The sequence below is a fragment of the Lissotriton vulgaris genome, chromosome 8, assembly GCF_964263255.1.
Source record: "Lissotriton vulgaris chromosome 8, aLisVul1.2, whole genome shotgun sequence".
NCBI lineage: Eukaryota > Metazoa > Chordata > Amphibia > Caudata > Salamandridae > Lissotriton > Lissotriton vulgaris.
The window spans coordinates 31,864,283-31,891,178 of NC_141696.1; the positions used below are offsets into that span (position 1 = coordinate 31,864,283).

Genomic DNA, 26,896 nt, shown 5'->3' on the forward strand with positions numbered 1-26,896 from the left:
AAAGGGGTCGCTGTGGCGAAGGCTCCTCTGAACCTATAGAGATCTCAGTCTGGCAGAGAGCTCTCAATATGCCATCAACCAAGCACAGGTCTACCCTGCCATGGTGGAATCGAATACAGCCTGTCAACCGCTAAATAATCCCTTACGTCTTGAGAGATAAAAAATTTGACATGGATAACTTTCTTGGTGTATTCAACGTCTGCTATAAGACTTTTTGCCTGAAGTCATGCCTAGATGTGGGTCAATCACAAACTGTTGTTTTTCAACAATGTTTTACTTTTTCTATGTACATTTTCCTTAACTTTTAGAAAAAACATAACTCTGGTTCTCCTTATCATATTTTCATGGTGTCTTTATTCTCATAAAAATGTGTTCTTTTAAAAATGTGTTTGCAAATTTAAATGTGTTGTTTTCTGACTTCTAATAGTGTTGCTGCTGCTGCTTGAACTTAACTTGCATTTCTTTGAGGAATTGTCTACTTTTTGTGCAGTTGCTACCATAAAACAATGGTTCTCCAGAGAATGGGATTTGACCTAAACAGAGTTGATTTATTAAATGTTCAGGGTCCCACTTCCAAATTATTAATCCTATTTGTGACACCCACCATACATTATGACTGGGTAATACTCTCTCTTTAAACTTAGTAATGAAGTGGAACTTTCTATGTTCCTCTGTCATTCATTACATGAGTGGCAAAGAGCCATTTTAATGTACAGTGCAGAGTTTCTTGATATCCATCTGTGTGAGTACATGGTTGATTTTTTTTTGCTTCCTACAATTTTTCCATGGAGAAGCAAGGACACAACTGTTTTTCCATTCTCTCTTTTTGTTGAGGACTGTTAAGCAGTCACACTAGTTGTCTTACATGTCCATCACAGAGAGGTCCTTGTTCACTACAATCTCATGTAGATGATCTTGGAGTTTCAGCTGTGGCACCAGAATTGTGTATATGTTTCTAGGTGAGGCTTTCGGGAAATGTGGCTCTATATACTTGACCAAGATTACACATTCTTCATTGGTTAAGTGTGGCATCTTTCTGGCTTTGCCCTCTAGGGTTGTGATGGCTGTCTTTGAACCATTCACACTCAGGTGATTGCTGTGGAATTAGTCTTGCTAATGTCGTCCTCTGAGGATTTGTACCTTCTGATTACCTTTGCATTGGCTCTCTACTGGGAGGCAAAGGACAATGTTGTGTGAGATGCCACACAAACCGATGTGTGGGTGTTCTAGCTGATGACACCATCCGACTGGCTTTTCCTCTTGGAGTTCCAAGTTCTTTTCATGACTCTAATAAACTTAGAACCATTGGTAATAGTGCTCCAATGTTTGATGGCTTCAATGTGTGCCAATCCCTGCATTACGTGTGGGGTGAATGGGTACAGTTCAGGTATATAGTCCAAAGGGCAGTTGTGTGGGTGGTTTCTGGTCCATCTTCTCATGGAAGCGTGCTTTTATGCTGGGTAAAAAGAGGCAAACATTTACTTTGGCAATTTTTGTATTGTCGTGGACACTGTTACTGGGTATCCCTTGAATAGGTATCATATGATTAGATTAAAGCTGGTATATTTCTCAACTGAGATACACATTTCATACTGCATAATGTTGAATAATGTTAACATCACAATACTATTAAAATACTAGTTCATGATGACAAATGTATGAATATTTTGTCTTTGGCAGATAAGTCATGCTTCTGTGCTTTCCTCTCTCAGTGACAAGCTTCAGTTCCCATCCTTTCTACGCACTGTTCCTAATTACTCATTCCAGAACATTGCCATTGCCAGACTGATTGGCCACTTCCAGTGGACTTGGGTGGGCATGATAGTTTCCACTGATGAGGTGGGCTTGCAGGGAGGACAGGGGATACGGAAAGGCATTGAGGACAAAGGCGGTTGTGTGGCTTTTGTAGAACAAATTAACCTTCGATTCTCCAAGGAGAAGATCCTCCAACTTGTTGAAATGATCAAAGGACATTCAGTGAAGGTGATCATAGTTCACAGCCCTGATGTCCATGTCAAGGAATTTCTGCAAATGCTTTATGAACTGAATATAACCAGCAAAGTCTGGGTATTCACTGCAGCTTTTACACTGGGACCGGGGCTCCTGCTGGAAAACCAGGCATGGAAAATATTGAATGGATCTCTGGGGCTTGCACCGTACACGGAGCGTATGCCAGATTTTGAAGAGTTTTTATCTCATCTTCATCATTCTAGGTACCCACAAGATATATTCATGAAACACTTCTGGGAGAAAGCATTCCACTGCACATTTCAGGAGAACAACTGGACTGACACTGATGCTTTAAAAGAGATGAAAGGAAGCCCAGATGCTTGCTCAGGGGTGGAGACACTAAAGCAAGAGACTCATTTTTTGTTTGAGCTAAATGACCTGAGCTACAGTTACCACAGTTACATAGCAGCTTATGCCTTCGCTCACGCTCTGGATGCATTGATATCCTGCAGGCCAAGCCGAGGACCCTTCATCCATGGATCATGTGCAGATACCAAGGACATTCAACCTTGGCAGGTAACAGGAAGCAAGATTGACCTATTTTGTAAGATGAATGATTAAGACCTACACAGGGCAGACTGCTCACTCCCCATTCCTTCCCACAGTATCACAAACCTGTCTAACATCAATAGTAAGTTTGCAGCTACACAACACAAAACAAAATCCAATGCTCTACTCTCTGCACCTACACTACAATGCAAACTATCCCTACTTCTGTCAAATTAACAATTTTTTCCAGCATTACCATCTGAAAGAAAATATTTAATAAAATCAGCCAATCAATCCTATATGACCTCTTCTCCTCCAACTAAAGCCCCTACCTCTTGTTCAGGATCCTGTCTTGCTTGGCTTCCCTCTTTCTACACTCCCTTCCTTCTAGCTTCACCATAGGTGCTCTAAGCCCACAGGTTTTCTAACACACTAACAGAATGAATGTTGTTTAATTCACTCACCCTCTCTACCTATCTGACTTGTGTTAGTCAACTTTGTCCAACCTAAGCACTTCTTAAGCAAACCTAAGTGCATCATAAATACCTTTACTACAAGCTCTTGTTATCAAAACTCTGCTGCATTCTCTGCAGTCAGCCACTCAAGGTTATTACCAATTCTTACAGCCTGGTTATCAAGGTTAAGACACCAAAATGCTTCATTTCTGATCTTGGTGATCACTCATTCCTGATCTCATGCTGTTCCTACTCTTCATGTTTGACATTTCTGCAGGTTGGTGTCTCCCAGAGCCCTGGGCTGGGACCTCCTCTCCTTCTCTAATACTTCTCAAGAAGAAACAAAATCCTCCATCAGATTGTTAGCCATATGTATGCTGATGATGTGGGCTCACCTCACCACCGCCTTACCAAACCAAACTAAAATATTTGACACAACATCTGACAGCCATCAGTTCTCTAATGCCCAGTTTTATTACAACCAATAGTGTATATTTGATGGACTCATCAACTGCTTTCTTCTTTGATTGACTTCCCTCTCGACAATTTGTCATTTTTCCACTTTCAACACAAGTATTTAAATTCCTTAATTATGACCAAAGCCCAGTATTGTATCAGCTACCACCTTCTCTCCTTGACGGCTAAGTTATGCATTACCAAGCAATAATGGCCCCCTCGAATATTGCAAGTCTACTTATAGTACAGACCATTCACTCCCACCAACAAAAATATACAATAGTATACATTATTCCACTTGTCTGGCCTGTCCGTCACCACTCTACATTGGTGCAAAGCAATGTATTTGAATAAAATGGGCGTTACAAACATTTGACCCTAGCTTAATAACTAGGGGTAAGCAAAGCAGTGAAGTTTTTCCATGGATATCATGTGTATTGTCACATGAACTAAACGCTTTATGGAAGGTTAAGAAGACAGGTGCCTATGTACAAAACTCATTACATAGCTGTCCCAAGGTCTGTGTAACCTGTTACTGCTATGTTTGGTCTTGAATGTTATTTGTACAGTGAATGTGGTTGCAGCACACACTGGCTTCAGAATTCCAGATCGACTTTTCTGTTCAACCCAGCTCTCTACAAGAGAAAGTTACATAGATCATTGAAAATCTTGTGAACATAGGATAGCCAGAAATCTGGGATCTACACTAAATTACACTCATGCAATACTCAACTGACTTACTCCTTCTAAAAGAAGCTAAGCCCCCAATCATTTTAGCTGCCAAACCCTCACTTTTTGAAAGCTCTTCCCTGCTTTGTCCTTTCTGCCACACTTCAAAAAAGTGCTTATACCCCCAAAACCCCTCAGTTGAAATCTCACACTAGTCCTGCTCCATCCATATGATACCCGTATCTTCTTTCTAATGTGAACATGCATTTTTCTGTATGTTTATGTGCAATGTTTTGATATATTCTATGAGGTAGTGTCAATTTTGTTAACCGCCCCACAATATTTACCATTCTAAAATCACTCCCATAGCTGCAGAGCGGGCGGGCTAGGGCTTTTGTCATGATCTCCATAGAGTGCCTCTCCCACAATTTAATGTTAAAGTGTAAATGAAAGTGAAAACAGACTCCCTTAGGTGTACCCCAAATCTCTAAACAGGAAATACATACTGTATATAAAAAAGAGACTTTGAAGTCTTATGTCTCAAGGATGTCAAATGATACGTACTTGAATGTTTAATTTAGAAATAGTCAAATTTTACATTCTAAATTCATTCTTGTGCTTCACATCACACCCATTTAACCTTGTACATGTTATAAATATTGTTTCAACTCATATCGCTTAAGTGGGATTCTATTTTCATCAAAAACTTACAATTTGTGTAAGCAGATAAACTTGGGAAAGAGGAGCATCTCATCTACTTGTTCCGCAAAAAAGGCTCAAAATATACAAAGCAGAGGCTTGTAGTTCTGGGTTATCCTTGTTGAGTCAGGATAAATGTTGTGCATTCAAGGTTACATTTCATTATATCACCTCTTAAATTCCCAATATTGTGAAGTCTTAACAGCATGTGTCCGATTATTAGGGTGTATGTAATTATATAGCACAAAAGCAAAACTTTACATGAGTGTGACTAATGGGATGCACTCCCACATAGAACAGCAACAAAGGTCTGCTCAGGACCTTTAATTTAGGTCACAACCCAAGATACTGCATTAAAGGGAAGCATGTATGGTGGGCTCTTCCAGACCACACAACAGGTTCCGCACCTTGGCTTTACCATGGAATACCCAGGTCCAGCACACAAGCTGAATTAACATGCTGGGTGGTCCAACAACAAACCAGGATACCAGTTGCACAGGCAGTCTATTCACAAATGATAGGGGTAAATGCCTGTATACCATTGGAACGGTACACAGACAAAATATCGATTTTTAAATATCGATATACAAAAATATCGAAGTTTAAATATCGATGGGACAAAATATCGAAGGTAAGTAATATTGAAAGTCTTAATATCGATGTTAGTATAATATCAGTAATATCGAAGTTTTAAATATCGATGTCAATAATATCGAAATAAATAACTTCGATGTTACTAATATAAATTTTTAAATAAATTTAGTGTATATTATATTGTATTTAGTATGTTTTATTATTAATTGTTAATGTAATTTAATTAAATATTGTCTTTTACTACTGTAGCGGGTTGTGGGTTTATAGGGGAATAGGGTGGTAAGTAATTTAATTATGTTAAATTAATTATTAATTAGTAGGAATTATTAATTAATTAATTGAGAAATAATTTTTAATTAATTTTAATTAATTGATTAATTGATAAATATGTACTGTAGTGGGTTATGGGTTTATAGGAGAATAGGGTGGGAAGTTATTTAATAATAATTAATTAATTAATATATGTTTGTACCTATTTTAATTAATAATTAATTGGTAATTAATTTATATTAATTAGTAAATTAATTAATATCATTTTGTACATATGTATAATTATTAATTAGTTGGTAATTAATTAATATTAATTATTTAAGTACATTAATCATAGTAATTTTTTTATATATACTTTTTTGTTATTCTTTATTAATTAATTGGGGAACATAATATTAATTACTAAATTAAATTAATTACAGCTAATGTGCTAATATATTTACTTTATTGTTATTGTTAATTAATAATTAATTGGTAATTAAATAATATTAATTAATTTTGGGTAAAGGAGTATTTTTAGGGTTCAGGGTCAGTTTTCAGTTTTTGGGTAAAGGGGTATTTTTAGGGTTCAGGGTCAGTTTTCAGTTTTTGGGTAAAGGGGTATTTTTAGGGTTCTGGGTCAGTTTTCAGTTTTTGGGTAAAGGGGTATTTTTAGGGTTCAGGGTCAGTTTTCAGTTCATGGGTAAAGGGGTATTTTTAGGGTTCAGGGTCAGTTTTCAGTTTTTGGGTAAAGGGGTATTTTTAGGGTTCAGGGTCAGTTTTCAGTTTTTGGGTAAAGGGGTATTTTTAGGGTTCAGGGTCAGTTTTCAGTTTTTGGGTAAAGGGTTATTTTTAGGGATAAGGGTCAGTTTTCAGTTTTTGGGTAAAGGGGTATTTTTAGGGTTCAGGGTCAGTTTTGGGTTTTTGGGGTACAGGGATATTTTTAGGGTTCAGGGTCAATTTTGGGTTTTTGGGGTACAGGCGTACAGGGTAAAAACAAAAAAATATTAAATTAAATCAAATAAATAACATTAAAAAAAATTACATTAAATTATTAAGTGTTTTATTTATTTTAAATGTATATGTATTAGTTTTAATTTTGTTTTAATATTTTTATTTAATATTTGTAAAATTACATGTTTTTTAAAATTATCTTTACATTATTATTAATGCATTTAAAAAAACGATATTTTTGATTCCGATATTTTCGTACTACAATATTATTTTTTCGATATTTTTGTACTTACCGTTATGAAGATAGGATTCCGATATTTTTGATGTCGATATTTTTGCTCCGATATTTTTGTATTTCGATATTCTGTCTGTCGATATTATGTCAGACATTCCATTGGAACACCAGTACTTTGCTTCATGATTCTTCAGTTGCCAATATTTTTGATACAATATTCTTTATACCCTTGTCTAAGATATTTTGGTTGTCAACATTTTCTTGTTGCATAATTTTTTACTACAGGATAGTCTGACATACAGCTTTCAACGCATGGCTCAAATGTTATTGTGGAAAACAAACCAGCCACAAGCTAGCAGTACAAATTTCCACATAGTTCTTACTAGTCTGTTATTTATTTATGTTTTTCTTGAGGAAGGTGCAGTGCTTAATTTGTAAAATAATAAGTGCCAGTGCCCAGACTTGTTCTCAGAAGTCTGCAGCTAATGCTACTGAATGTTGGAGTTCCGGAATACCAAGGCTGTTGGGTTCCTTTGTGAGGGAGAGGATGTCGTTGGCATAGGATATTATGCTGAGTCTGTGTTTTCTGACAATTGTTGCAAGGGGGGCCATGTAGATGTCAAGAATGGGGAAATAAGCCATTCTTATTCGAACATGAGAAGCTCTCGTGGCCGAGAATGGTTCTCAGAAAAAGCAAGATACCGTATTTCAGTAGCAATAGCAAAGTAAAACAGAGCCATGTCCAGAACGTGTCCTGCAGTCAGTGTGTCTCTGCTTCTGAAGATCCTTTCTTTGATCAAAAACATATTGCACATCTGGAAATAAAATACCAAAAACAGCACAAAACTAGCATTGTATTATTGAATGTGTACAACTATCTGTATCTATATGTTGCCTCTCATCCAACTTGTTCTTGAAAAATAAGGTATACACTAGAGTTAGAGTGGCTGATTTTGGTACAGTTTTCCATAAGCTATACCTATTAATTGATGACATTGTCTTGACTACAGGAAAATTGCAGGATTCTATTCCATAAGTTTTTTGTGATCTTGAAAAAAAAAATGGGCCACCTCAGAATTAAAGCTTGACAATCTCAAATGACGAGCATCTGGCTGAATCTTGGATCTAGGATCTAGGGAGTGATTAGATGTGATCTCTCTTTTTAGTACTTTAGGGGTAAGATAAAAAAATCTCAGAAATTATGTAACTCTGAGAAGACAGGGAACATATTAGACAAAACACCTATCATAAATTGCAAACATTAAAAAGGCCACCAACAGAGACCAAAGTTATTCATATCTTGGTTAACGAGGATAGTTGTGTTAAAACATGAGCAAGACAGAGACTTTGTAATGATGTTTAAGAAATAACATGCAGCGTGCACAACTTTTACACTCACTTTTGATTAATTGGTATATCACTCCAAGCAAATTAAAAAAGTATGTATTTCAACTCAGATGGTAAATGATGGAGACTTGGTCTGGGGGATGAAAGGCATACATGGCTTTTTCTAAGTTGCACATTTATTGCAATGATGCGTTGATTTATCCTTTTCCATGCGTCAGATGGCCCCCGGCCGTCTAACGTCACGGAGGGTGTTTGCGGAGAACGGCCGAGGGTGGTCCAATCTGAACATGCATCAGATTTGGTCGCACCCCAGAGGAATGTCTGCTGCAGCAGAGCGGCTAAATCAACTGTACACTGTGTATAATGCATACCAAATTACCTTTTATTTACATTACTTAGCTTATGCCTGTATGAACTGGGTGGTATGTCAATAAGTGATTGGACTCTTACAATCCACATGTTGTTGGTAGCAAATTATCTCATAGAAGCTAACTGCTAACCTGTGGTTTTAGAGAAAAGAGGGATACATTCAGTGCTACTAGAAGTCTCCTGTAGACTACATGGTGGACATTGTGAGCACTGGCAACTTATTAGGACCCTTACCACGTGGGAACCTAAGTGAAAGGAGAAGACACCCTATCACACCTGGTATGATGATCAGTAAGCATATAAATCATGGGCCTCATTTATGAGGCGGTGCGTCACTTTTACGCCGATGTTGCGTCACTTTTTGTGACACACCAGTGGCGTAAAAAATGTGCCTTGTTGCGCCATATTTACAAAGTGACGCATCTAGGTAGATGCGTCACTTTGTAAACCCCTGCGCCACATTATACCTGCGCCAGGTATAATGTATGCAAGGGGGGCGTATTGACACAAAGAAAGGTCGTAGAAGTGACGCAGTGAAATCTATGAGATTTCACTGCGTCACTCTTAGGACGCCGTTGCGTCAAAATCTTGTGCCTGCCTCACAGCAGGTGTAAGACTGACACAGGCCCTTTCAGATGGGGCTTGCCCCATGTGAAAGGACGCATTGCTGGAGTTGCGTCACTTTTGTGACAAACTCCAGTAATGCATCACTTTTGCGCTTACAGATACGTCAGAAATACAGACGTATTTGTAACTCCTTGCGACATGATGCATCATACATTAAATATGACGCATCAATCATGTCGCAAGGAGTGCGCACTGAGAAGTGACGCATCGCTGCTTTCACGCAGAGATGCGTCATTTCTCATAAATGAGGCCCCATATATTTAAACTGCCTGGATCGTGTGGGGTTTGGTGGATGAACGGATGGCAAATGATGAAGATGTAATGATTCATTGGATGTTAGTTGGGGTGATGTACATTCTGGGCAATCATGTTTTTCTGTCAAAGAACAACAACAAATATTATTACAAAAAGTAAATCCAGATAGAAGCAGGAATGTCTGTCATTCCTCATAAACGGCATGCACTTTACTATGTTAAATGATTTGTTGCTTTATTGCCTATCTGCATTGTTTATCTCAACACAATTTGTAGTGGGTACTTCTGAAACTACTTTGGAAAAGCATTTTAAGAATGTAACCAAATCAACTTTATGTGAGGATCTAACACATATTGTATGTTTTGGTTGTGCAAATTTAACCTTTAATATACTTGCCACACTTGCCTTGGGTCCATTCAGGCTCATTTGCAAAACCTTTATTTCAACCCTGGGTAAATGTGGCTTCAAGCTGTAAGGCTTAAAATGAACTAGTGTAAAGCATTTAGAAGCAACCCACAACAAAATTAGAAAGTCACACAACACAAAAGAAATTCAACACCAATTTATAAACATAGATTATATTGCTAGACATTTTTAGAGCCCCAAATGACATATAGATTTTTAAGTAAATGTAAATTGTTGTTGTTTTAGTCACGACGGTTAACTAGCATTGGTAACTGTAAAGTTTGGTAATTTTTGATATGTTTGAAAGAGTTGTGTGTTTCCACTCTAGCCTTACTAGGGCGCTCGACTTTGGCATGGTCGAGGTCAGGGGGGTCACCAAAGAGTATTTGGACAGTCACCTGGTTACCAAAGAATGATGTGGCGTGACAACCAGAGCTGCAGACTTTGGAACTTGGGAACCAGCTTCTAATCTTGGCGTCAGATCAACATTCTGTGATTCTGTGCAAATATTTTATTCTTCCTGGGCCTATTTAAAAAATAAAAAAACAACTGTGTCCTTGTTGAATGTAACTGGTGCTCATGTAAAGTGCTCTAATACCTTTGGATCAGGTTCACGCTATATGAAACTACAAAAATAAAAATAAAATCTCCAGGCCAGTTCTGAATTTTACACCACAACCACCATAGACTTTAATGGTGTTGCCCTGATGCTGGGGATGCAGGAGAGGGGGATTTGCCTTTGTAGCTCAACTTTTGGTCCAACACCCTGAGTGATTTCCTGCAAGGGGGAGTAACGCTTCCCGGTGTAGCAGGCAACCATTGTTCCTAAGCTTGGGAGTCATTCACAGTACCCCTCAGGAGGGCAGAGCGCTGTCTGGTGGCCAGCCACTATGTGCAGCCACTAGAAAATTGGGCTACAGACTAGTAAGTTCCTAAATGTTGTCTTTCCTTAAAAGTGACATTAAATTCGACTTGGCCATCAAGTCAGTTTTATTGTCATGATTAATTTGGTACCTTGAAGTATTAATTTTAGTAGTCCCATTCAGAAGTTACCCGGACAGAGGGGTCAGCCAGTAACTCGGTGTTAATCAATCTGGCTACTAGCTTTTCTCCACAAATCAACCATTTGGACAGATTAAAAGCATTTGTACTACTTCCCTACTTCATAATATATGGTTCCCTGCCTCGCGCTCCATATGCCTTCCTTAGAGGATACCTACATATATTATGAGGGGAGTGAGAGCTGTCCCACACAGTGGGAGACAACGAGTGCTGCAGCCCTGGGAAGATACTTGGTATTATATGCCCTTGTTACCCTTGGTACCATAGACTAGGAAGTCAGCTTATGTAAATTCAACACACACTTTAAAAGAGGTTGGAACAATGGCACTGAGATCTGGTTAGCAGGCCTCAGTGCACTCTGAGAGTTGGAAAACCAGCAGCATCAGTAAATGTAAATGTAAATGTACAGGTATTTATATAGCGCAAATCACCAACCGGTCTCTAAGCGCTTGCTTAGGGAACCCGTCCTGGTATTCCCCTGAGAGAGAACTCCGGCACAGTATCCGCAAGGTGAAAGCCAGGCATCCCACCGCGAGGGGCCGTTGTGGAGATTAAGCAAGCTATTGCCCAGAGTCGCAGAGTGTGAACCCGTGAATCGAGTAGGCACCGGAGTGAGAATTGTCGAGTCCATGGACATTTTAGGATTCAGGACCCCGCAGAGCCAAGAATTGAACCCTGGTCCCAGGCTGACCTCTGCTTCCAGGTCTGCCTCCTCTAACCAGTGAGCCACACTTCTCCACTCAGTACATACCTTTGGGGTGATCATGCATAAAGAGGCCTTTCCTTGCACTATACATGTGATTATGAGGTGAAAGTGAAGTTTAAATGCAAAGTAAGACTCAAGACTGTTAAAAATAAACCATACACCTAAAGTCCAAATAGCATTTAGTGATAAATGACAGGAAGCACAGCAACTGGTTCAATGACAAAAGTCATTTCAAATGACCAGGGCTCTCACTAGAAAAGGTCAGTTAGTACATGAAAGCTAAAATTTGAGGAATTTTAGACCAGTGCATATATATGCTATTAATACAAGTCAATGGAGCTTAACTGCATCACAGAAATATTTTTCTGTCAGCAAATAAGAAGGTTGCAGGTTCTTATATCTGGGGAAGCTCAGAATGTCCTTGTACAGAAGATATCATTAAAAAATACAATAATGGGCTTGTTAGTTTCATAAAGTTCCACTTCCTCTTGGTATGTTCTAATTGGAGGTTGCACATCTTGGAAATGAATAGCTTGGAAATATATGGTATCTGGACCCACATGTACCATGTAAATTAGCAGGTGAAACAAGAATGGTTCTGGCGGGTAGAACAAGAGCGATTTGGGGGTGCTATTAATGCAATCAGGAAAGAAAGCTCTATAAAACACATATATATCTAGAACCTAGCAATTAATTAATAGGACATGAGATCAAGGGTTTGAATGATATTGCGTATTATATATCAGAATTACTTCATTCAATGATATATACATTACATAGGTAGACTGTCACGATCAACAATAAACAAAAAGTGCAAATGGGTGACAAATGCGCACAGTGTTTAGGTGGTGAACATTATGTACAGTGAAGGCATTGTCATATATACACATATATGCCAGTTTTAAGATAGGCCAGATGCTGATTTGTATCCAGAGATTCGTTTCCTTCCTAGTGTGGAATCCTGGTGGTGCTGGACCTACAACAAGCGTCAACGTTTCGATCCTATGGTGCCGCAATGGGTGGTCACGGCGGGTCTTCCTCAAGACAAGTGCGCGGGGGACGAGACAGTCTGAAGACAAATAATGAGCTGTGTGTAAGAGAGACTATAGGTGCATCTGGGGTAATTACACCTGGTGGAGGGAGAGCACAGATACTCACCCTATTTGTAGGCCGGAAATCTCAGCCTGAAGTAGATGGGCACAATGGCAAAGTATCTGTGGGAGAGGGGTAATGTGGCGTCAGGAGAGCTTATTCAATTGTGGTAAAGGCTCAAGCTAGCACCCACAAGGTAATTTGCAGTGAACCAGTCGGGGTGAGCGTGAATGTTATATTATTGCGCAGGAGAGCTAATTCAATTATGGTGATTGCTCAAGCTAGCACCCACAAGGGAAAAGTGAATGCTATACATCCTCGTATATGTTAGACCAGGTGCAGTGAAGTGCTAGACTGATTTACACGTTTGCATGTGACGGAACTGGAGCGCTGAGGGTAGAGTGCGCTCAAGAAGGGCTAAACTAAGTAGCGTGATTACTGGCACAAGGTCACGAATCGAAGGACGGGTGCCGTGAACTGTGCACGCTTCTGATTGAAAGCCGTGACAGCTAGTGATGCACAGCGTAATGGCTACGCTCGAACTCAATGGAAAGTGAAATTCGTGACTAATATAGAAGAAAAATTGTGATTGACCGCTGTTGGGGAGATTGATACAGTGGCTGAGTGAGCTTACTGATATACTGGATCAGTCAGGTTTACAGAGCGAATAGATGGTCCGCAGTCCCATCCATTTCCTGCGTGTAGTCAGGACGGCAGGGTCGCCATGACTGCCTAATTATACTACTGCCCAAGGATGTTTTCGCGAGGCGTGGCGTCCTCTAGTGTAACACGCAATGCGCGTGAGCCCGGGAGCGAACGTAAAGACTAATGGATAGGGGTCTACGAGTTAGCATGTTAATGGAGTGCATGAGCAATTTGTGACTAAACAATGGCTAGATTGATTGTTTAATTAGACAATTTCACGAACGATTAACAATGTGTTAAGGTGGCGAAGCTCATTGAATCAATTAATGAACTTATGCAGGACATGCAGATTAATCGTAAACAATAGCGAATAATAAAATTAATGAACCAGATATGAATTGTAGATTAATACTAAACAATGTTAAAAACGCATGGTATGTATAACACTATTGCCTGGTGGTGTTGCAAGATTAGCATTAACATTATGATGAAGTGGAAAAGATCAAATAATGAACATGTTACAGCCTACCCTCATGTCATGTTATTAATAATTTACAATACCTGATTTTACTGATGCTCATTTACAGTCGTGACAAATTAGTTAATGCGAAACAACAACAAGTCAACACACGTATTTGCCAACACCAGTCCCGGATCAAAAACAAAATCATGACTGCCCCCATGGTTGAACATTTTTTGAATGCCAATCATGATGTCAATGACCTCAGATGGACGGTACTACATACATTACGTCCATCACAGAACAATGCAGACCTGGACAGAATGCTCCTTAAAAAGGAAGCATATCTAATCCTCAAATTTAATAGTGTGCAGAAGGGCCTCAACAGTTTGTCAAAAGTCGCGAGACTTTGACCCAATAGTGTCTTGGCGCCTGATGATTGTCCTGGTCACGTCTCAATTTCTCCTCACACAATAAATGTAGTGAGCAACCCCTTCACTTAACAAGCACAATATAAACTTTTCTGGCCACCACCTTTCATTAGCACAGACGAGCGCAAAACTACAAATCCCATAAGGCATAGCACATAGCTGAGTGCTTATCTCCATGGCAACACCCGCAGCGTCCATCTTTGGATTCACGTAGAACGCTGGAGGCTTTGACCGGGAAAACACTGAGGTAAGCGATGCTCCCGTGGCACCTTCGCTGCCGGCCTTTGTTTAACTCGTGGTCAACGCTTTAAACTAATTAATCTTTTTCCGCTTTCCATCAGCGGATACGTAGCATGGCGAAACTTAACACGCCGACATCTAAAATTTAACGGAAAACAAGAGACCCCTTCGCACCGACTCAGGTAAAAAGAAGGTATGTCCCCTGTCACCCAGTGTAGAACACAATGGCCATTCATAACTCCAGCTAGCTCACACCAACACTTCTCTTTCTGCACACAGCGCCACTGGCTACAATCTTATTGAGAGCCCGCAGAAGAACTCTCCTTCTACATAAAAGGCAGCCGCCACCGTTAAGTTAAGAAACAGTTGACGGTACGTTTGTTTTTACTTATTGGTATTACTGCACACTAGCGCAGTAACACGACGAAACTGTGCTAATGTAAACTCATCGTGTTTTAGGTGGCCTCGGCCCTTGGACTCCTCTTGGAGCGATCCTAGTCTGCACCGACAAATCTCCTCTGAATTCGTTTCGCCACGAACTGGTAGGTCCCTATGCTGAGTGTCATAATGTAGGGAGTCTTGCCTTGTTCCACCATAAACATTCAAAATAGTTCTCCTCCTTTTTACCTCCTACAGACAGAATAATTGTGCCCTGATGAGAATCCGGAAAACAAGCACCTGGATTCGAAACGCGTCGGCCAATTAGAAAGGAATATTCGTACACCAGCACTAGCTGGTTAAAAAATCCTAAATTAATTTTTTTGCTCCTTTCCTAATTTTCCCTTCTTTTTTCTATCCTTTTTTGCTTCAATCATTGTTTCATTTAATCGTAATTGAGTGTATCATTTAATGCCATACATGTTCAATGTCACTGTCTGTTTCACATTGCTTTTTATTTTCGTGATTAATGATGATATTCAGTTTGTGACACTTTGTTGTGTAGAAAAGTGAATTGAAATTCATAATGTACATATGTCTTTGTCTGTCCAATATTGTGTTTCTGACAAACAGAGTTTAATCTAAAAAAATGTTTTGGTATAAATAAAAATACCCAATTGATAACGACAGGCAGCGTGTTCAACTTTCCATAAATGTGGGAGTAAATGTGAGTGGTGGGGCAACCTTTTGATGAGTTCAAATTAGTTAATGCAGCATTAGGACACATTAGATAATGCAAGTGTCTCAGATATCACTGTTTTAAAAAGACTTAAAGTGGCATACATAGTTGCAGTGGGTGAACATTGCATCACAAGTGGAGCACTCTGAGAGACATAGTAGCAAATGTATGTAGCCCTGTTACCAACACCGTTTCAAATGTATGTAATATCAGCTCTCTGAAGGACATAGTGTCAGGTATATGCAGCCATGGTATGTGAACCTACTCCAAGGTGTGCATAAACTGATGTATGCAGTTAAGTGTTAAACATGTGAGGTAACCAGTGCCGTTACAACAGACGCATTTGTTTGGCTATCTCTTCATGTTCATTCAACCCGTTCGCAACAGAGTTAAGGATGTGGATCCATTTGCACTCTTTCCGGTTCAGAGCCAGTGCAATGGAGCCACCCCTTGGGTTGGCGTTGATCTTCTCCACCACCCTCCATCTTATGCTCTCTGATGCGTGGTTGAGACTCAGAAAGTGTTCTACAAGTGACGCACCCTGTACCTTACATCTGATCTTACACGTGTTGCAAGACTCTCATTTTGACCTTCTGAATGGTCTGACCAATATATGGTATGTTGCACGGACACATAATTATGTATATGACATTTGCAGTTTTGCAGTTCATCCAGCAGGGTAATTTGTATGTTTTGTTGTGGTACACAAACGTCTGGCCTTCCATGCACAGGGGGCAAGCTTTACATGTGCCACACTTAAAATGTACCAGTATGGGCGGGAGTCCTAGTTGGTCCCGTAGACCCGGTTGGTTCCAGGGTTCAAGGTACACTTTGACAACGCTGTCTTTCACATTCCTTCCTCTCTTAAATGCAAACAAGGTATTTTCTTTGGTTTTAAGTTCAGCTGCAAACAGACTCCAGTACTTAGTGACAATTTTCTTCATGTTGTTACTTTTCTAGTGGAATGTGGTGACGCACACTATGTTGTCAGTGCCAGGTTTCTTTTCCTTGGGTATTAGAAGTTGCTCTCTGGGGCAAAACCAAGCCCTTTTCCTTGCATGTTTCAGGAGTCCTAATGGCTAAACATGTTCACGTAGACGTTTTGTGAGCACACCTGTCTCTCGAAAGATTAAATGTAAATTAGCAAGCATATTAAAGTTAATGGATGAGCCATACTACTGTGAAACAACATACATATTTGATTATAATGCATTGGTATTATATTGATTATATGCATAATCATTTATATTGTAATGTATAAGAGTGAATGAGCATGACACAAACAGGGCTAAAGATTTTCACAAGACCAAGGGGCTAATGATAAAAGCTTAGGGTGGAATTATGGACAGCATATTTATCTGATAATCAACCTGGTCTGTAGTTGATTATCACCTGGGTACAGTTATGATTGATACTCTGCTCTTCATCTCCAGGTCCTGCACTATTTGAAAAACCTGCACTTCACAACTCACAATGGGAAGGAAATTTTCTTTGATGCACAAGGAGATGCCCCTGCAGCCTATGACATCTTGAATGTGCAGATATCCCAGGATGAGAAGTTCCAGCTAATAAAAGTGGGCAGGTTAGACTCAACAGCACAAGAGGGTGAAGACTTCAATGTTAACAATACTGCCATCCTGTGGAGTGATGGATCATATCAGGTGCGGGGAGTGCTCCGTGTGCAGTATAATAAGATATCATGAGCCCCACAGCATCAGATCCCTTCATATATATTTTTAGTTCCCTTGCTGTGGCATATGGACTTTGAAGAACTTATTTTATAACCACATCACCATTCCCACTGAATACAATAGTTACGCAGTACATAACTTTATTAACCTGTGATAAGTAAGTATTTCTCTTCGTCTAAATTGTACTCTAGCACACACATGATTTAGAACAGGATTTGAGAGACAACACCACAGTTTCAAAGGGACAGAAGTAGAAAACACAGAGTAGCATTGATAGCTACGGAAAAGGAGAAACAAAATCTAAAAACATGATCCTTAACAATTGTCTTAAATTAGATACTTCCTGTAGTGCAGGATCCATGCACTGTCCCAGTGATGCTAATGGAGGCATCAGTTCTGAATGAGCTCTGACAAGTACAAAATTAGAACCTCATAATGGTTGCATGATCACCTCTACAATCATTTCTAAATATTATTAGAACATTGTAATGATTATACCTCTGTTGAAGACAATTGAGTTGGTCTGGGCCATTAATGATTGGCATAGGCCATCTGTTACAACATTCCAATGTTTGTCTGTCTGTGTGTCTTTTTTAATTTAGAACAATCTACCCCAAGCAGTTGGAATGCTCTAATAGCCTTGTAGTTGTTCTACGTGGGCTATACTAGTTGTTGAAGATCCTCACTCCAATCATAGCTCAGGTTCAGGGTGATTAACAATTGGTATAGTACTTGGCAGTAGGCTATAAGCCTACGTTACGCTGTCTGAACTCCATACCATCACTGGTAGTTCTCCACAGCAGATGGGATAACTAGAACAACTGTTACCATTTGTTCATTCTGGAAGGATAGCTATCCTTTTTAATGTAAAGTAAGATATCCATCACTGTGCGCGGCGTGTGATAGAGCACCCCTCTATGTCAAACTGTTAATCCCCGAGTGGAGGAATGGGCAGAGCGCAGCTTCGAATCATCAGGGCTCCCTTTACTGTGACAATGGATCTCCCACTGTTTCCAGACTAGCAGGTGAGGCCTGTATGCACTGCGGCGGCCATGTTTAAATCGGAGCCTCAGAGCAATCGGAGCACAGTTTAGGTGGTTGTCTTGGATGCCAAGAACCAGACAGTAGATGCGTCCGGATCGCAACCTTTCCCTCGGCGAGATCCTGTTTTGATGAGTCTTATAATACCCCTTACTCTGAATATGAAATGGAAATCTGGGCTGAGGTATCGAGTTAAGGATAGGAGCATCAGTCCGGGCCCTCACCTTGATCACACCCTTCAGTATATCTCCTTTCTATGTCAAGTTTTCACAGAAAGAAGAGCAACCTGGAGGGAAAAACAAAATATTTGGGTAAGAAGAAATGCTAATTCCATTGCACATAATCTGTGTCTGTTTCCTTTCTGCGGTGAGGAGTCAACCCTTCTTTTTTTGCATAGCACTCATTTCATAAGAGGTTGCTGTTGAGTTGGGGAGCAATGTGCTCTGTCAATTTGCAGCCTCTGGTGCACCTCAGAGTGCTCAAACATTGTGGGGATCAAGTCTTCTAAAAACTTCTCCAGCAAGTTTTGTTTGTACACTTTAATGAAGCCCCAGAAGGTACACATTGTTGTGCCTGGACCCATCCTCTAGATCTGCAATGTTCTCTTCATGTCTGTGTAGCATAACTGACACTGTTTCCATTGTTTGTATTACATTATCCTAGCATCTGCTACTCCCCACTTATCAATGTCTTGCCTCATGAGGGTAACCGGAATGGACAGTTTTCTTAACCTACTCAGTTATTTGATTATTAACTTTCAAAATCAGTTGTTTTAGCACCACATTGAAGATAGCGATTCGGAAATGGTGGTGTGTGGCACCCTTGTGGTGCCCTTCTGCCTGGTGTTCATGTGAGAGTATCATGGCCCATGGTTATTGTGTTACAGTTATTGAGAATCACACACCCCCCTGGCATTCACAGTGAAGTCGGCTCAGCTCATGGAAGAGCACCCTCTAGTCCATTTGTGTTGTGTAATGGACATTTCATACCTCTGTGTATAGTTGTGGTTTATGCCTATTGATTCCCTACTCTACAGAATCCAGTGATTGCTTTGGGTGGACTAGACTTAAATCATCACATAGTCAGCCTGATCATCACTGAGATTGGTAGGTGTGCCACAGTTTAGGCTGCAAGCCTGGGCATTGTTTTTCCACCCATCTTTGGATCACTGATGTGTGGTGTGTGGCCATAAAGACCCCTTTCCTCATTGAGGCCTGCTGGTGCTTGTGTCCTGTTTCTTTAAATCTGCCCCCTCTGGCACCGGGAACCAACTGCTGCATTGCTTGGCTTCACTATTCATACCGTGCAGCTGTCCAAATGGCATTGCAGGGCAACATCTCCAGTTTTGCTGGCAGTGTTCAAGTGATTGCCCCAGCAGCACTGCACCAGTCTGTCAGTACCTGCAATCCATTGGCCATAGAGCTTGTCTACCACTTGTCTTTTTCTAGGATCTATGCGTGCTGAGGATTTCAGCCACCCATCTTGTCAATCCGGTCCAGAAAAAAACAGCTTCTAGGTATTTCTTGTGCAGGTAAATCAAAAATCTGTTGAATAGTGCTGCATGGCTTCATTGAGGGTACTATCAGCCAGCATATTTGGGGTCGCAAATGCCCCATTTGGCGGAATCAAGTGTACAAACCTCAAATTGCAATTCAGTAACAAGTTACCGAATCACAATTCGGGTTTGCAACCCAATTTAGATTCATTATTTCAAAGAAATGTGTTTAGGGTGTACCTTTCAAAAATCAAATCCTAGTGAAATTTAATGAAGACTAAATTCTAGTCACAAAACATTAATATTTCACCACTTCCTTAAAGGAGATGCTAAGCCATTTGCAAACAGGAAGTAACCCCATCCCCTTTGCGAATGTTGACCAAAACATTTTTAAGAGCAGTTCTTTATTTAAAAGCAATCACAGAAGTGGTAGTCTTCCGATGGCTGCAATACCTAGTGGGTTGCAATTGGTGACCTGCCTCATTAATATTAATGAGGTAAGTCAAACTGCAAACTGTGGCCCACTAGGTATTTACCAACCAACCTATTGCCACCTAGGTCAGTTTGTAAACTAACACACTAGGTTGTAAAAATACTAATTGCAAATTGCGACCAATATTTTGGGACCAGCTCCTGGTACATCTGGCCCTATGCTATCATCACTGCAGAACCTTCTTACTGCGTGTCCTCTCAGGTGGTCCCCACTCTCTGTCGGCCATTGATTTAATTAATGCTCTTCTCTTCCACATCACACTCTCCGGGATGCTTTTGATCAATTTTCACCAGCTCCATCCGCAAGTCCCATATTCTATCTGTGGCCCTTTCTTGCACTCTGTTCCACCTGTAGTTTCTCTATCACTCTATGATCCATTCTATTATTTTTCTGCCTGTTCCTCCTATAGGATATTTATTTTGTCTGCATCTATTCACTATAATTAATTGAATATTCTCTGTAGGCTTCTGTGCTTTTGGAACGCTACTTGCAGGCTGCCAAAAATGCTACTTTTAAAACTTGTTTTGAGAATTGCGCCCTTAGAATGATTTTATTGTGCATATCAATGTTTTAAAAATAACTGACCTTGCGCGTACGCCGGCTGTCCCGGCTCCCTTGTTTCTCCGAGAGACTCCCCCTGTAGCACCCAATCAGGAGGTGAGAGAGCGGAGCTGTGGGCAGGGACCGGAGCTAAATGCAGCCAGCAGCGCAGGAGCTCTCAGCTGGCACGCCGGCGGCATGCCAAAGGCAAGGCCGTTTGCACCCATCCGCGCCCATCTCGGCCCTGGGTCCAGGCACTATGACCGTTTGACTACTTACCCTTTGGAAACCCTCAAACTGATGAACTCCCCTCTTCTAAACCTCACTCGTGAAACACTGTCTCTGATTTCTGAGCAAGGAATCCTCACTAAAAGGAGTACATTCCCAGAAATACAGATCTCTAATACCCCAGGCATATTATGCAGCACCCGGCTAAACCCCGGCCTGCGCCCCTATCAAACATCAGCTTGACATCTTTCTTCTCTTGCTTACTGACAAACCTGATATTTTACTGTTGACAGAAACATGGCTTACCTCAGGCTCCACCGCTGATATGCTGGTGGCAATGCCACCTAACTACTGTACTATTCCTGCCAACTACTTGTCAGGTAAACCGGGGGGGTGGGGGTGGGGGGTGAGGTTGCAGCCATTGTTCACACTAATTTCAGGTTCAGCACTCTGAACTGTCTCTCCCTCAAGGAGGTGGAGAACATAGTAATTCAACTCGAATCCACTACAGACACATTTGTCTGCGTATTAGTCTACAGGCCACTGCACCAGATGGATCACTTCCCCCATTCACTTAGCGAACAGATGGCTAAACTCACCATTGACCACGCCAAGGTCCTCCACGTAGGCGACTTTAATTATTGGTACAACGACCCTCACGAAGGACCACAATCTGTACTTCCGCCCATCCACAAAATGAGCACAGCCGAAGACGGCTTTGCCAAGAAATGGAATACCATCAATAAAAAAGACTTCCTTGACACCTTGACCAATACACACCCGTCCCCTGGCATTGACATAAATGCCACTGAAGCAAATCTCTCTCAATGGCTTGTTGAGGCCAGTAACAAGCACCCTCCCCTTAGGAAAGGTAAATTAGCCAGACGTGCCGAAGCCCAGAAATGGGTCTCTTTTGAACTTAAAACTCAGAAACTAGCCTTGCGTCAATTAGAGAGGCAGTGGCGACAGGAATACTCCCCTGACAAGAAATTTCTGTATACCACAGCCCGGAAAGAATATACTAAGGCCATCCTTGCAGCTAAAGCTGCTCACTTCTCCACGCGCATTCTCAACTCTAACAAAAGCTCCAAAGAAATATTTGTCATAATGAATGAACTGTTCAATCCAGATAGGAGTCTCGCAAAGGTTACCCTCTCAAGCACTGTGCAACTCACTAAATGACTATTTCATTGAAAAAATCACCACCACCATCAAAGCCAGCATTCCTAAGCACTCCCCCATGTCGACCTCTGCTACTATGCACAGAAACAATTGTACACTCAGCTGCTCCCCCCCCCCATTAGCACCTTATCAGTCTACCTGGGCCCGGCACTCACTTACTGAATGAATCCCTTTCTTCCGGCCAAGTTCTTACAGCCTTCAAGAAAGCTATAGTGGTCCCCCTACTGAAGAAACCTGGAGCTGACCTCGCAATTCTGCCTAACAACCGTCCCATCTCCCTGCTCCCGTTTCTGGCAAAAGTGCTAGAGGCCCACATAGCCAAATGCTTGTCCGCCTTCCTTTAGGAATCTAAATACCTCAACTCATATCAGATAGGTTTCCAACCGGCCCATTCTACTGAAACTGTAATTTTAGCTGTCCAGGACACTCTTTGTGACAACGCCGATAAATGCTCCCACCTGGCACTGGTGCTACTTGATCTCTCCGCCGTCTTCGATACGGTCGACCACACTATTTTTGTCGACCGTGTCAAACATGCTGGCAGTCAAGGTGTTGCAGCTCGCTGCTCACCTCTTTCCTGGAGGATCGGTCCCAGGCCGTCTGCCAAGACCATTTTTTGGCCCCACTATGAAAAACCATTTGTGGTCCACTCTCTCTCCCCATCTGTTTAATCTCTACATTGTTCCCCTGATTGAGTCCCTTAAAGACAGGAAGGTGATGGTCTTTAATTATGTGGATGACCTGCAATTAGTTTTCATGGTTGACAACTCACACAGCTCTGTCACCAAATTTCAGGCCACCATGCTGCATATTCAACAATGGATGGACCACAACCACCTTAAGTTAAACCCTGGTAAGACGGAGGGTGTTCTCACTGGGGACAGCCATAAGTTTTGGGGCGCCCACTTCTGGCCATCAGAGATAGGTCCTCCACCCTCTCTCTCCCCATCGGCCAAAACACTAGGAGTGACCCTCAACAGTGACCTGTCACTGAAAACTCAGGTTGGCTCAGTCATCCCTAAATGCTTTTCTCAACTGCGGAAGATTAAAGAGATACACCGTTTTCTCACACAGGAAGCTCTGATCCAGGTAGTAGTAGCCACTGTCCTGTCGCATCTGGACTATGCTTAATCTGTGTATTTGGGCATGCCAATCTACTTGCTCAAACGGCTGCAGATGGCCCAAAATCAGGCAGCCAGAATGATCCTTCATCAACCTAGATGGCAGCCAGCAACCCCTCTGCTGAGGAAATTGCATTGGCTCCCTATTCCTCAACGCTGTTCTTTTAAGGTGGGCTGCCTTATATTCAAATCCCTGCACGACAATAACCCCAAATTCATTAACAGCCTGATACTCAGTCACACTCCCTCTCGTAACCTAAGCTCTGCTCACCTCTCACTCCTCACCATCCCTGCATTCAAACAGGTACGACAGGGAGGCTGCAGATTTGCCACACTTGCCCTCATACTGTGGAACTCCTTCCCGCTGGAGATCTGGTCCATCACTGACCTCTTGCAGTTCAGGATGTCCCTTAAAACATGGCTATTTGTACAAGTCTATAATTAATGTGTCCAGTGGTAGCCATCAGGGCCTTCCACAGTGCCATGAAACCACCCCGTGTACGTGTGCTTTACAAGTCATTATTAACATTAACATTAACATTATTTTTCTGTCTGTCCTCCTATAGGATATTTTTTTTATGTGCATCTGTTCACTTTAATTAATTGAATATTCCCCCTTCAGGTTCCCCCGTCTGTCTGCAGGGACGCCTGTCCGCCTGGATTCAGAAAAGCTGCCAGGGAGGGGGAGCCTCCATGCTGTTTTGACTGCATTCCCTGTTCCCTTGGAGAAATTAGCAATGGCACAGGTGCATTGGCTCCAGATATTGTCTTCATTTAATGGTTCAGCAGGTGCAAATGCTAATTACAAATACCAATAACTAATAGACTATTCTTTATTATCTCTTAATGCAATAAGTATATGATGTGGCAGCTCACTTTTTTTTCTAAAAATCGTAACTTGTTGGTAACAATTTAATTACTTGTAATTGTCATTGTTCCAAATTGCCTTTTTTCATGCCACTACTTACCGTATTAATGAGGTGTCTAACCTTTACCCAGGTACCATGTAACCTACCAGGCCCAATAGAGATGCAAAACAAAGCACCCCAAGTCTCTCCCTTGTGCTCCCCCCAGTAATCTAGCAATAAACAGGGTTGTATCCCAAAACACTTCCTGTGTATGCCCAAGCTAAAAGGGAAATTCATGCTGAGAGTGGGGCGTTTGCTGTGGCTTGGTGGGAGCAGTAACACTCCTGCCAAACCATAGCAAACAACTATGTCCCAGCTGTGGGCACCCAAAGACATAGCAGGAGCCAGTTCTATGGCTCCATAAGGGGGTCCCATATAACATAAAACTTAGCACTATGAAGGAGGTGGTCCCCGGGGACTGGGGTCCATGATGGATACCCTCATTGATATATTTGAGATGGTGGTCCCCGGGGCTGATGGGGGGCTACATCTACCAGGGGGAGGTAGTGGTCCCCAGGGCTGTTGAGGGTCTGTGCAGGTCCGCCCACATACATTTTATAATTAGCCCTGGGGAAGTGGTAGTCCCTGGGGCTGTGGAGGCGGCCTACTGCCCCCTGTATTAGTTTTAAGTTGAGCCCAGGGGAGTTGACGGGTTCCCAGACTTCAGAGTTCTGCATGTTAAACTGCATTTCTAAATAAACATTTGCCCCAGGGAGGTTGCATTCCCAGGGGCTGTGCGACTATCCACATTAGTTATAAACATTTGCCCGGGAGAGGTAGCTTTCAGCTGCTCATGGGGGTGCTGCATGGGCACCCCCTGCAGACATAATAACTACTGCCCTGGGGAGGTGGTGGTCCTTGGGGTTTTAATAAGTCCTAGGAGGTTGGCCCATGCACCCCCTCCAAAATTTAAGGTATGTCTCCGGGACCTGGCCCACCTGGGAATTAATTAAAGCCAATAAGAGGTGCTCTGTTTGCAGTGCATTTTTAATAGGTCTCACAATGGGACCGCCGCACCACCTGGCCACCAGACAATGGGGACAAGCTCTCTCTTACCAAGTTCAAAATGTTGTCAAGTATGGACCATTGGATCATGGATGTCAGGAGAATGGGGTGGGGATATGAACTCAGATAACAGAGAGTTGGGCAGAGGCATCTAACTGACCTAACAGGAAAGGTGCTAGAGGTTGCAGCAGCACAATGCACCACACAGGGCAAGCTGAGGGGCAGCGCAGCACAACAGAGCATAGAAAGCCATCAAGAGGGGACAGGGACATGCACATGGACAGCAGAGAGCTGAGGGGAAAGAGGCAAGGGCTGCACGCTGACCATACTAGACAGACAGGAGGGACAGTTGCAGCATAACTGGCCATGAAGGACAAGAGGGAGCAGGAAGGGGTACAAGAAAGGATCAGACAAGGCAGGAGGTAAGGGATAGGGGCCTGCACATGGAAAAGAGAAGAAGTGGGCAAGGGGCAGGTCAGGAGAAGCAAGCTGACCATGGATATCAAGTGAGATGGGCCACAGTTAGATTATAATGTCATACACGCAGACCACAGAGGGAAGGTGGAGTCAGGGGGAGCAAGCTGACCGCACAGAGCAGGTGGGAGGGACTGTGGCAGCACTTAAGACCATGCACACCAAGCAGGGGAGTTAGTGTCAGCACAACGGCCATGGTGGGCAAGAGAGATGGGGCAGTGTCATGTACAAAGGACCATGGAGGAAAGAATGGAGGACTAGGGGTATGGACACAGACAAAAGAGGACTTCACAACAGACCATGCAGGGCAGGCATGAGGAGCAGTTGCAGGGCAACATACAATGGAGGACAGAAGGGAATGGCAGCAAAATGGACCATGATGGACAGGAAGGAGCAGATAGATGCATGAAACTCGGACAGGCAGGAAGGGCAGTCCTAGTTCAACAGAATACTCAGAGTAGGTAGGATGGGCAGTGGCAGGTCCATGGAATATGGTGGACAAAAAGGAAGGAACAGGGGCATGCACACAGACATCGGAGGGCAGGTGGAAGGAGGTTAGAGGATGCAGGCTAAGCACAGAGGCTAAGTATAAGGGCAAAGATGGGGCATTGGGCAACGAATGGCAGAATGAGTAGACAGGGACATCAAGCTAAATGTAGGACAATGACAGCACATTGTACCATGCAGGGTAGGAGGAGGGGGCTGGTGCAGGGACTCAAACAGCAGAGGAAAAGGAGTAGATGGATGGGGCAGAAACCTAACTGTTTAGGACAGTCGGGAAGGGCAGTGGCAGATCAACGGCCACACAGGGCTGTAATGATAAAGCAAGGGCATGAACCTGGACAAGGTATGGCAAGGAGGAGGGGTGACAGGAGCTGTAAGCTAAGGTGGGGCAGCACAATTCCATGCCAGGCCCTGAGTCTGACCCCCACACCATGCCTTGCTATGTGCATCTTACTTAATGTTAAATAAAACCTAGAAATTCACTAAAAAAAGCAAATGTTACAGGGACATTATAGTTAGGAAATACAATTTTAAAAACCTTAGAAATTCACGAAAAACACAAAGGTTATATCAATGTTTTAGTTAAGTTCAGATTTTACTTACTCAAAACTATAGAAATAAACTGTTATAGTAAGAGTTTTTTCAAGT

General features: G+C 42.0%; 1 protein-coding gene across 1 annotated transcript in view; it reads left to right on the plus strand.

Moving 5' to 3' along the window:
• Nucleotides 1-1,818: 1,818 nt before the first annotated feature.
• Nucleotides 1,819-26,896, plus strand: part of LOC147693312 (extracellular calcium-sensing receptor-like) — a 53,665-nt gene continuing 28,587 nt past the window's right edge. The window contains exons 1-3 of the mRNA XM_086935923.1: nucleotides 1,819-2,526; nucleotides 17,000-17,236; nucleotides 23,980-24,103. Coding sequence (XP_086792049.1) covers nucleotides 1,819-2,526; nucleotides 17,000-17,236; nucleotides 23,980-24,103 — 1,069 coding nt within the window. The remainder of the gene's footprint in view (nucleotides 2,527-16,999; nucleotides 17,237-23,979; nucleotides 24,104-26,896) is intronic.